This window comes from Protopterus annectens, chromosome 5.part0 (genome assembly GCF_019279795.1).
Source record: "Protopterus annectens isolate FY-2018-M chromosome 5.part0, PAN1.0, whole genome shotgun sequence".
NCBI classification, from domain to species: Eukaryota; Metazoa; Chordata; order Ceratodontiformes; family Protopteridae; genus Protopterus; species Protopterus annectens.
The window spans coordinates 8,876,699-8,889,978 of record NC_056735.1 but is presented as its reverse complement, the minus strand read 5'-3'; the positions used below and the strand labels follow the sequence as shown (position 1 = coordinate 8,889,978).

General features: G+C 37.8%; 1 protein-coding gene across 1 annotated transcript in view; it reads left to right on the top strand.

The window, feature by feature from the left end:
• TUBGCP5 (tubulin gamma complex associated protein 5) overlaps positions 1 to 13,280 on the top strand; it is a 1,009,385-nt gene that overhangs the window by 319,471 nt on the left and 676,634 nt on the right. Inside the window, exon 10 of the mRNA XM_044072063.1 lies at positions 6,743 to 6,989. Within this exon, the coding sequence (XP_043927998.1) occupies positions 6,743 to 6,989 (247 nt within the window). The remainder of the gene's footprint in view (positions 1 to 6,742; positions 6,990 to 13,280) is intronic.

Here is a 13,280-nt window from a genome sequence, read left to right as displayed (position 1 = left end):
AGATCTCTGGCTGACTAAGTCTACTGATGATCAAAGGTTGGGTGTAGTTGTCATATCAACAGATGATAAATATTCCCTTCAAGCAGAACTGCCATCTTAACACACGGAGCACTGGAAAATAATGCAAAATAAGTGTGAAACAAATGCAGTATCACCTCCTATGGAAAACAAAAAATTGCTACCACATATTGTATTATTGACATCCACTCTCTAATGAGTCTGTCATCAGGGACCAGGGCACCTTGGTCGATGGCCCCATCTCCTTTGAATACCATGTAGCAACCATAGTCAGGAAATCCTTTACAGTTAATCACCAATAACATATCTTCCTAAACCTAGGCAGTTATTGTTCCCTGTACCCCCTTTGCCCTGGATAGACGTATTATAAAATATAATATACTACTCCTTGACATGTATCTCAATAGATGTATCAAAAAACTCAGAAGACACTCACTCTCCCTGTATAGACACTAGAGGGGAGACCCATACCTTACTTTCCAATCCCTCAGGGGATCCCATTATCTGAGAACTCCTTTTTCTTGATGTGTCAAATATTACAGCCAGCACTAGAGTAAGAGATTTGAATCTGCATCAGGGAATAAATAACACTAAATGGAGAGAAAGGTTCATCACTCAGCTCTTCCCCTTGCTCTAGAATAGACTCCCCTTGCATGTTAATCAGTGAGAGTCCCCGTTAGCCCAAAAATAGCTTGGACAAATGAATTGATGGGTACTCCAAAGTACACGTCAGGACTTACAAACCTTGCCTTCCTTGAAAAGGTTGGTAGAGGCTGAAAGTGGTTATTTTCAAAGCATAAATAGCCCCTGGTCTAACAGCATCCTGTTTTCTGTGATAAAGATCCCACCTCTAGTTCTTTTATCTCCTTTAAAATATCCAGAACTTCTTTTATATTGGGAATAGATTTTACTTTCCATTTTAGTGATTACTTTTTTAGCAGCTAATAACTTTAAACTTATTAAGGTTTTACTATGCCTAGGCAATTCAGATCCTATGTCCCAGCTCAAAACAATTATTTCCTTAATTTACAACCATTTAATTCACCAACATTTTTGTAATAGTACTGTGTAGAAAATTTTTAGTAAGCCAAGATGTTATATTCCAATAAAGTATGTTCCCAAATGCCTCTTGTCTTTCCCATCACACTTCCGGCATTTGCTGTCTACCTAAGAATAAATCCTCTGCAGTCTGCTTGGGACATGCAGTTCATTTAGGCAAACATTTCCAAGCAAAACTCCTAAACCTTCTGGACTTTGTTGTATACCTAGGAGCCTTGTAAATTGCTTCACATTACTACTTTGTAAATTACCTTTCTATTCTGTTTTTCCCAAGCCTTTCTTATGTTCTTTTGTTGTTTGCTATAGATGTCAAGCAGTATTTTATCCACCCTACTAATTATCCCATTTTTAACAACAGCTTCTCTGATAGACTCAGCTAAAAGCTCTTCCAGAGCCAATTTTTCACTTAACAGTCCCCTATCCCTTTCTCTTTGCCTGTTCTCTGTTATCAGTCCCTGATAAGGAAGGTAAGCTTTAACATGGAGTCCAAATGTCTGCTTATAATACCAGGTTTCCTTTGCAGGTTTTCTCTAATAGATTCCAGCCCCCTGTTGCCTACCTTCTGTACCCCTTCTTGCAGACATACATGTTGGTAAAATCTCTTTTCCCCATTCCTACACTGACTTAGTTGTTAAACTGTCTGCTGTTTTATGAATGCAGTATTCTGTATGGTTATTTTCCTTAAATACTTGCATCCAAACTCCTAGTTTCTCTTTGTCTCAAAAGCTCGTCTTCTGTTCATCATTATCCTTTTCCACTTTGATTTATAACCTACTCCTTGAGTTATGTACAAGAGCCATAACTGCATAGCTGTAAGGTACTCCTTCGGATCAGGTAACTGTGAGCCAAACTTTGTTCTGTGCTGTGAAGAAAATCATATTAACCCACTTAACTCTTGACCTCTTCCCCTGCCAAATAAATTCTTTCGACTCTCTATGAATTATCATCTACAACTTCTCTGCTGGTTGGTAAAAGTATGCCAGACCTGTATGTAAAACTAAGATGGCTAAAACATTTTCACTTCTTGTATCTTACTATTCATGTGTATGATTTTGAGATTTTCAGTTTTTGTATTATCTGTTTAGGTTTGTCTCATTTCCGTACCTGACCTAATAAATTCCCTTTTAATCCATACATCTAAATACTTTTTCGTACCATATTCCTTTTAGTATGGTCTTGCTGAACCAGTTCGTGCATGAGTCATAGTTTACTACCATACCCTTTGTTTTGTCTTCATTTGTTTTGTATCTTGAAAAGACTTGAAACTATCGCAGAATGTTCCACAGCACCAGTGTCCTTTTCTAGATTTTTCAAGTACAGAACAATGTTGTCTACCAATAAAGCTAATGTTTCTTGAGTAACATACCAGTTATATCTATGAATTTGTGAATCCCTTTTTTGCTTTGACATAATTTCTAAATATAAAGCAATTAACAGTGGGTAAGGAGGACATCCCTGCCTGATTCTTCTGATTAAACAGTACACTGCTTGACAGAGTGAAAGCCATCCATCTTGATTCTTGCCTATGAACATTCTTGTATCTTCCTTATTAATCCTATTATTCTGTCAGGGAATGCAAGTGGTGCCATTCCCCTACTCATAAAATCCAGCTGACTCTATCGAATACTTCCTCTCCACCAACAATAGCAGGGTTTTCTTACACTCTGGGTCCCTCTTATCATCATTGTTCTCTTAATGTTGTCAGATGTTTGCCTCCCCTCTGCAAAGCTGCATTGTTTCATATCTCTCAACTTTGGCAACACCTTTGCTATTCTTTTATCTAGTATAGACATGTACAGTTTATAATCATGGTTTTAAATTGAAATGGATCTATATGAAGCCAGATCTGAAGAGCCTTTACCTTCTTTGGGTAATACAGCCCCCACAGATTTCTTCCAAGATGTTGGTACTTCTAGTTCCCTTTTTAAAATGGTGGTAAATATTTCCAGAAATGTATCACTTTCATCTCTCCTAACTTGCATATTTCTACAGGAATGCCATGTATTCTTGGAGACTTCCATGATGATTGATTGTACATCACCAGTTTTTATCTAGTCTCCTCTTATCTAACTATTAATTGTTGAGCCTCATCTTCTAACCTTGGCATAATTAAGTGTTCAGTAAATATTTCCACATTCCCCCTGCTTTACATAATTTTTTATAAAATTCTCGAAATTTCTTTACCACCTCTATAGGATTATCTGGTTATTTTTGTCATAGGATCCCAAATTGAGGCTACAACTCTTTCTACTTTCTGTTGCCTAAGTCATTATGCTAAAAGTTTTTTTCTTGCTCTAGGCTTATCAAAAATAGTTTCTTAACAGCAGCCTTTCTAAACTCTTGCATATTATCCAAATATTCCCTTATTTTCCCTTTGACCTCTGCATTCAGTCTTCTCCTTATTTTCCGAGATTCCCCTTTGTTTGCAATTCTTTAACTTTTGTCAACTACTTTAAATAATTTGCATTATTTATTTTCCTGTGTCTTTTTTCTCTTATTTCTACCATGTTTTAAATTCCATTTTAATTTTCCCACTCACTAGCTATCCCTTCTGTAATAATTTCTATTCTCCAGTAATTCTTGAATCATATCCAGATCCTTAAATACCTCTTTAACTAGGAAAGTGCTAGTGTCTCATTTCTAGTTCCTTATTCTGTGTAATGCCACTGTCTCACTTTTGCATCATTGTTGTGTATTTTTATCTAAGTTTTTGCTGATGTGTGATCTGATTTGTTAAGTATATTTTACTGTGAAAAATAATTTCTTTCTAGTCTAGCCAGGCTGTCTTGGGGAATACTATGTAAATTCATTCTGAGTTCCTGCTACTGAATTTACATTTTTTCTCCAAAATGTTCACATATACTTTCTTCAGAAATCTTACGTCTTTTGCTATTTTTTTTTCCATTCTAGGTCTCCCGATACATTCTCACTATTGCAAATCAGGTTCCAATTCCCATCCATAAATAATATTCACCACTGAAAAATTATTGTTTCTCCCCAAATTCTCCTAAACTCATTATTGTAGTTTTAGGTAGAATATATCTTTATCTGTATCTTTATCTCGATATAGATACAGATATAGATGTATAAAGCCAAACCACTTTCACTGCAAAATACACATCTTCTCCAATGGATTTTAACATATAATGAGCAAAGAGACAGCACACTGTTGTATAGGTTCATTTTCTACTTATAATTATGGTCAATACACATTTATATCTCCCAGCAGGCCAGTATCATGACATTATATTAACTTTAACTTGCTTCTTACCTCCTTTTATATATTGTTACAGTGTAAAACCTGAATATATAACAAATAGGAAACAACTTTCTTACTCGAATATCATTGTATGTAGCAGTCACTGATAAAACTCCACACACCTCACATTTAAAATATCTCTCACTGCAAACTGTACAGCTCTGCTTTACAATAGAACATTTGAATTAGATCATGAAATGTTATACAAATACCAATAAGAACAGAAACTATTTTGCATACAGTTACTTCTTCAGTTCCTTAAGTGTTCTAAACATTAATGACACAAAACAGGGTGTATGCTGTATGGTTTCCCCACCATTTCAACAACCTATTAATCTTGTTCAACAACTTCTTGTAGAACCACAATTCACATGTCAAAACTAGATCTAACTGGATTAATGCTTTACATTTCCCACCATTTCAACAACCTATTAATCTTTTTCAACAACTTCTTGTAGAACCACAATTCACATGTCGAAACTAGATCTAATTGGATTAATACTTTACGTTTCTTCCATTTATTCATTAATTTCATTGTTGCAGGTCTTCCTCCTCATCATTTCAACCTCCCATCACCTGTCTCTGCTTCAAATTCAAGATACTCCTAAATAGTCTTCTAAACAGTGTCTGAACATTTTCCTGTCTCATGCACACTTTCCTTTTGAGCACTGAAAAAGGTTTGTTTGGTAAAATCTCTCTTTGAGCTTTGTTATTGTCATATGGCTGAGAAACAGCAATCCAGTCAGCTTGCTGGCTCAGTGTTTCTTGGCTAAACTTTTTTTTTATTTCCTTAGTCCTCTGTGCATCCAAAAATGTCTTGGATACTCCAGGAAAATTTCCTAAAGACAGATGGATATATCAACTTGAATCTCATACCTTCCTCTGTATATCCCCTGATTGAAATGATTGATTTGCTTCTCTTCCTCCTGGTGTTAATTGTTTTCCACGCTGTGGTGTTTCCAGTTTTAATACTTTTACCTTCTGCCACTGTTTTGTCAGTTGCACCTCTTTCTACTGATACAATTGCGTCTTTACTAATATTGGTCTTTGCTTTCTGTTAGCCATTTTCGGAGCATACACACAGTGTAGCTTCTCGGTTTCTAAATCCTTTTGTGGAACACTAGTCCAGTTGCTTTTTGTACTGTTATGAAGTTAATGTAGCGTGTTCTTTCCAGTATATCTGGTATAGCAAAAATCTCTTTTGTAATGCAACTCTTTTTTTGAAATGTTTCTTATTTTGAAGTGTCGTGTTTCTGTTTCATTCTTGTGAACCTTACATTTCTGCAGTTTTTCATATCATCTGAATAGCTGCTTAAAGCTGCATTTATTTTCCCAGCTATTTGTTCTCTGACTTTATTTATTCCTCCAATATCTCACATATATTAAACAACTCTGAGTCCATTTGATTTACTCTTTCCTGTAAATTACAGGAAGCCATTTTCTGTACTGTAGCTGACACTTGAACTTTTTTTGCTGGGATGGACAGCTTTAAGGTTCTTCCCAGCCAGATATTTTTATTCTCCTTTTCTGTTTGGTTTTCTCTTACTTTGTCCAGATTTATTCTTTGCTGGCTTCTAGGAAGTGTAATTGCTAGCTAGTGACTGAATTTTTCCCAGACTGATAAATTTTACTATTTTAAGGAATTTCTCATTTTTCACACCTGGGAGAGCTGTAAATCAACCTGCTGCTTAGTGTGCAGCCATCTTGGACAGTACTGTGACATCATGGTGCCCATTTGTGATGATCACTGTCTGAAGAAGAAAAATGGTTGTATACCACTTAGGTGTAACATATAGTGAGGGGAGTGCCGGGCCGGAATATCGGGAAAGTTGTGGACATCTGGGCATGTATAGATTAGAAAAGAACGTGCAGGTACTGTCTGAGCACACCACGTTGCCACTTAGCAAGTGATCAGGTGGAGTTAAGGACAGAGGGCAGAAAGCAGTACACAGTAGACAGGCCTGTCAGCTGGAAGGTAGGGAGTTCATAGTGGACTTCAAGAAATTATATTTCACATATAGTTTGATGGAGTTCAGGAGCACATTGCCTGCTGCATTTTTGTAGTAGTTTAATAGAGTAGTTGCAGTATTTCTGCTACACATGAAAGGTAAAATGAGGCAAGGGTAGAGCAGGAGATGGTTGCTTAGGGAGATAAGTGCAAGAGCTGGGTGGACGTGATAGATCATATGTCATCTTTCAGTGAATTCATGCATTTGTAGATGGTTTCCAGCAGATTGCTATTTATTTAAATTTCATAATTGGAGTAGAGCATGGATCACAAATGACCAATTTCAGTCTCTGCCTGGGAAATATTCTTTAGTTGGTACTGTTTATTGATGTTAAATTTAATTGAGTTTATGCGATGCTCAGAGTAGAAAAATAAAAGAACTTGTTTTCCTTTTGCAGACTTGTTTGAGGGCAGTACTGGAACAGATTGCAGCATATGGGCAGGTTGTGTTCCGACTTCAGAAGTTTATAGATGAAGTAACTGGCTACAGCTCAGAGACTACATTGCAAACAGCCATTTCTTCAACTAAAAAGCAAACTGAAACTCCATTTCGGACATATCAAGCTTTCGTGTGGTCTTTGTATAAATACTTCATTAGCTTCAAAAAAGAGCTGACAGACATGGAAAAATGCATCATAAATAAAGGTACCATACACTCTTATTTCTAAAACTTCTTTTTTGTAAGCAGTTCCTTTTTCCATTATGAATTGCAAATCTCTATGTGAATATAGTGTTACTACTTTAAGAGAATTTCTAAATTCAGTCCAACAGTGGTAGATTCTTTTACAATTCAGTACCAAGTATTTAAAAAAAAAATCTCACAGCCAGATTTCAAGGGAGCTGCAACCTCCCCCCCTACAGTGTATGGCTCTATCCACTTTTTTGATTAAAGGAGTATGCTATCTGCCACAATTTCTGTTTATTTCCCTCCTCACACTTTGTTATAGCCACTTCTCTGTAGCTTGCAAGACAGAATGAAAAGCCTAGACCTCTGCTTCTGAAACAGATGAAGTGTCTGTGCTCCTCAGAAACTAATGCAGAATGAACACCCTTTACCTTCGAAGTGTATGTGGCTGACTGCTGTTATTATTATTGTTTTTTTTACTTCCCCTCATCTGTAACTCTGCTGAACCTGTTTGATGGCACATCTGCCTGTAAGCATTTGTACTCTTCATTAGGTTGTGGTTGAGGGTTAGGTATCTGTGATTTAGGTGAGAGTCCTACAATCCATTCATCCCTGCCCAGAAGTCCCAGTCAGCCTGTCAATTTTACCCTCCAGATGAAAGCCAGATAGTAAGGAAAGAGAGAGCGCTTCATGTCCATTGGAGCTGCTCAACTGCTTTTTCCTTAGGAACACTAACCCCACCCCAGCTGACCCCTGAGCTCCGCTATCCCTGATGTATGTGTGAGAGCATGTGAGCTACCACACATGTCTTTCTGGTATGCAGATTCTCCATTAACAATGTGTGCTAAGCAGGCTCATACTCCGCAGGTGCTACACCTTAGCCACCCTCTAGTATCACCTAAACTGCGAGCAGGAGCTACCTCCCTATTCCAGTGATAGGTAAGCCAACAGCTGTCACTCATTCCCATCCTCATTCCTGACCTCTCCAACACCCATGCCACTAATCATACCCAGGGTCATACAGGTGATAGGACTTTATCTTGTGCTATGTTGCCACCCTTCCAACTGTTGTTTTAACAGTGATTCATCACTACCACTTATTGCTGCCACTAAGTGAAGCTGGATAAGCAGGAGAAATAGCATTACCCTGAGAACTGATGGCAGTACTGGAACAGCTTGCAGCACATGGGCAGGTTGTGTCCTGACTTTTGGTGATGCAAAGTGTTGTTTTTGCACCAAACGTACCTTTTGGAATTGTGGCCAAAAAGTTCAGCCTCGGTCTTGTCGGACCATAACACATTTTCCCACATACTTTTGGGAGATTTGATCTATTGTTTTGCAAATTTTATCCGGGCCTGGATGTTTTTCTTTGTAAGAAAAGGCTTCCATCTTGCAACCGTACCCCATAGTCCAGACATAAGGAGACTACGGGAGATTATTGTCACATGTAGTAAACAACCAGTACTTGCCAGAAATTCCTGCAGCTCCTTCAGTGTTGCTGTAGGTCCCTTGGCAGCCTCCTTGACCATTTTTTGTCTTGTCTTTTCATCAATTATGGAAGGACGTCCAGTTCTTGCAACGTCACTGTTGTCCCATATTTTCTCCACTTTTTGATGACTGTCTTCTGTGTGTTCCATGATATATCCAATGCTGTGGAAATATTTTTGTTCCCTTCCTCTGACTGATACCTTTCAACAATGAGATCCCTTTGATGCTTTGTAAGCTGTCTGCGAACCATGGCTTTTGCTGTAGCAGGCAACTGAGTGAATGTTAGGAAAGTCCTACTAGGACAGCTGAACTTCATTGGGGTTAATCAGAGTCTCTTTAATTGATGGCAGGTATGTACCGAAGAAGACTGACTGCTGAAATTAAATCAAAAGGTGCCTCAACAAAGTATTAGTTTAAGGGTGTGCACACACAACAAAGTATTAGTTTAAGGGTATACACGTGTATGCAACCAGCGTATTGTATGTTTTTTTATTTTTTATATTTTCCCCAAACAGATTTGTTTGTTTTTCAATTGAATTGTACAGGTTATAGGCCACATTAAAGGTGGGAAAAGTTTTGAAATAATTTATTGTGGTCTCATTTTTTTATATCACAAAAATGTGGCATTTTAACAGGGGTGTATACACTTTTTATATCCACTGTATGTTTCTCAAAACTGCACAAGAAGAAAAAGAGAAGAGTGAAGGAAAACAAAAACAACACCTGTTTACAATCCCCATTACACTCAAAAATGTCATGCAAAGAAAACCATGCAACATAAATACAGTACTATTAAGAAAAGAAAATGTTTTCTTTACTTAGTTAGCATTTTCCCCTGTCTTCCCCTCTCCTGAGCATTTTTCTGAACATTAATGACATGAAGTAGGGCATATACTTTAGAGTCCCCCACTCAGCAAACAAATTTTGAAGAAATCCAATATTTCCAGATTTTCTTCTGCTGTCATATTTCACAAGTATAGTTATTGCTCTGTAATCCCACATTAAATTGCTGATTTTATTACTGTTCTTCTCCATCACCCAAATCCTGTCTCTGCTTCATTTCCAACATACTCTCAATTCTTCTAGTCAACTGTCGTGCTCCCTTCCTTCTCGCCAACATTTTCCATTGAAATACTGGAAAAGGTTTCACAGGTGCAGTCTCTCTGTGGTCTTTATTGCTGGAGGTACAAGAAGCCAAATCTCCTTCTGTTTTACAGATCAGTTTTTGTTGGACAAACTTTTGTATTTCCTCCTTAGCATGCACTTCATCAAAATCGAATATGTCCCTCCAGGGAAGAATACCTTGAAGACAGCTGGATACAGCAGTTTGAATCTCACACCTGCGTATCGACATTCTCTGACTAGAGGAATTAATTTACTTCTCTTTTGCCTGGTGTACAATGAGTAATCATTCTCCACAAGCACTCTGCTGTCTCCTACTTTTGGTATTTTGCCGTTCTGCCACAGTTTTGACAAAATCACCTCTTTCTGCTAGTAGGATTGCATCCTTACTATTAAAGGTCTAGGTTGCTTTCTTATAGCTAGGTTTGGATTATCCATACAATGTGCTTGTTTAACTAATAAGTACTGCTGTGGAATACCAGTCCAATTGCTTATTTGTGCTTTCATTAATGTAATGCAGTCTGTTCATTCCAGCTTCTCTGGTGTTGCTGAAAATCTCAAGTTTTCCCTATGTGTCATGTCCTCTAATTCTATTATTTTGTGAAACTTCTGTTACTGAGCAGTCTCATATTCAGCCAGCCTTTTCTTCATTTTGACCTCTGATTTTTGCAGCTTTATCATCTCATCTGAATATCTGTTTAAAGCTTCTTCCATTTATTCCAGCCTTTTGTTCTTTGTGCTGGTATACTCTATCAGTGTTTTGTTTATTTTAACCAGGTCTGTATGCAGTTGTCTTATATCATCCTGTAAGTTGCTGAACAGCTGCAGAACTCTCCCTAGTTGGTGTTTCTTCCTCATTTTTTGTAGCTGATTTTTTCCAGGTCTTTTTTATTTCTTTATTCCTGGCATCCATGCAGTGTACTTATTAGCCAGTTACTGAAATTCACCCATAAACACAAGTCTACTGGCCTTCTCTGCTGAGTTTCTGTTTTCACACTGGGAGAGCTGGAAACAAGCTGTTACTCAGTGTGCAGCCCTCTTGGAACTCCGACCCATGTTAGCTCTTGTTCCTGGATCCAAAGTGGTAGGGAGTTCCAGTGTTTGGTGTGATGTTCTTTCAGGATATTTGGCACGCTGACTTTCGAGGGAAGGTTTGCAGTGATACATGCACTCAACCTTTGGAGTGGCACAATTTTGGTAGTAAACCATGCAGTCCTACTCTGTTGTGTAATCATAGTCAGTATTTCATATACTGAGCACAATGGCAAATAAGCCACCCTCTCCTGGATTTTCTGCATCTCATAGAAAGGAGAACAACTCCATATGGGCTGGTCCCAGACATGTAAAGTAAGAGAACTGAACCTTTTATGAATAGTTGAGCAAGGAACAATGAAATATTGCTGCTTCATCTAATGCTGATATGTTGCTCAGTGTTACTTAGGTGAACAGCAGTATCCATGCAGAGTGTACAAATAACACATGTACATTTTTATGTGGTAGCAAGCAGCTGCTGTTACTGCACTCTTCTTGTGCTGCAGTTTAACCTGCTATCGCAGTCACCCCTCACCCCCAAACAGTGGCACATCAACACTTCCAGCAGTGGGAGCACTAGCCTAATTATAAGCCATGATTAGCTTACTGTGCTGATGTAGTCTGATCTGCAGTCATGGTAGCAGAAGACAAAATGTAAATGAATTGCTCCCTGTCATGAGTACGGAACAGGAAGCACATTGTTGGCCCACCAACATTCTGCATAAGTTCGGGTTGCATAGCAGGTCATGGTACCTTCACAGTCATGCTGTCCAGAGATTTAAAATATTGTTTTCCTGCCATTTCAGCTGCTCACAGTAACTCGCTGCACATCATGTCCCAGTAAAATGTAGGAAACCTCTTTGACATACATTTGTTCTCTTATTATCCAGTTGTCTTTTCATAAATGAAGGAACTAGGATGCTGTTGAAGCAAGATTTGCCAGGTAGTTGTGTGAACCACAGTCCAGTGGCAGAAGCCTTCAGTAGGCTTAATTATTTTTCCTGCAGCACATGATATCCATGATAAGGTAAACTACTTATACTAGAAAAGAAGAGACTAGTAGTAGGAATAAATGGTCAAAAGTACCAAGAGAGTTCTGAACAGTCCTGGACTCTGGTCATTGCAGTTTGAATGGGATCTAACAGTAGGGCAAATCTGTTCTCTGAGTCGTGTAGCTGTTTTTACTTTAGTGTGTACTATGCTTTTGACTAACCCAGGAAGTCTTTAATGTATCCAGAGGTTGTATTACTTCTTAAGAGCTTGTGGGATTGTCTTTCCTTCCAGTTCACACATGGTTGTGATTTCAGAACTCATTTCTTAAAGTAGCTTTCTTCACAGTATTCATTTTAAAGTGAATTAAAATCCCATGCCATTGTTCTGCCTTTCTTCTATTGCAAAATTGTTTGTCTTAAGTTATTTTATACCACCTGCATTCAGTTTTGATTTAAATATAGTAGTGTTTATATTTGCATTTACATTTTTTGGCTCCCTATCAAATTCAAAGACTGACTTTTACAAATCCCATAAGAATAAAAACTAAGACAGTGAATTCATAAATTATATGAGATACCTTGAAATTCTTTTGCATGGGAATTCCAGTGTAACTCTCATCATGGATGGGAAGACTAACTCCAAGGTCGCTGTACCCTGAAGTAGAAAGAAGACCCTGAGGTACTAACACCTGTAACTGTTTATTGTGTACACCTCTGTATTTACTGTAACAGTCTTGCCATTAAAAGGATCACAGCTATAGTCCTTAAGATTATAACAGGCAGCCCATATTTTCATATTAGAAATAAGATTTAATTGGAAAACTGAAGATGGCTGCATGCTGTGCATCAGGATGATTAGAGCTCTTCCATTGTGGAAAGTGGGAAATTATTAAGTAAGCTAATAAAAATTGGAGGATTTCCAAGATGGTTACACGCTATCAGTAGCTTAATTTCAGCTCTTCCAGCATGAAAAAAGAAGTTGGTAGATAAAAGCTAATAATTCTGCCAGTTTTACTAAAACTCAGTTACTGGCTAGTAAGTTCACTGACTGGATGTCAGCAAAGAAGAAACACAGAGAGCTTGAAAGAAAATCAGCTAGAAAAGATGAGGATGAAATACTGACTAGGAAGAATCCCTTCAGCTGTTTGGCAAAAAGTAGTTCAAGCACCGGCTTTGGTATAAGAGATGGTTTCCAGTAATTTACTGGGAAAAATATAAGTCAAATGTGCTCAGAGGTGATTAAAACATTGAAGGAATATATCAACTCAGATAACAAAATGCTGGAAAAAAATGGAAGAATCTTTAAACAGCTACACAGATAAACTGATAAAACCGCAAAAATTGGAGCTTGAAATGAAGAAAAGGCTGGCTGAGTATGAGATTGCTGAAGAAGAGCTGTTTCAAAAAATGATTGTGTTAGAGGACAGAGGACACAGAGAAAACCTGGCATTATCTGCTGTACTACATAAACTGGAAGGAACAGACTGTATTGATTTTATGAAGGCACAAATAAGCAAATGGACTGCTATTCCACAACAGAATGTGTTAATTGAAAGTTGCATCATGAGTATGCTCCAAACCTGGCCATGAGAAAGCATCTAAGACCTGTATTAGTAAAGATGCTGTCATACCAGCGAAAAGAGATGATCTGGAGAAAACTGTAGCAGAAGGGCAAAG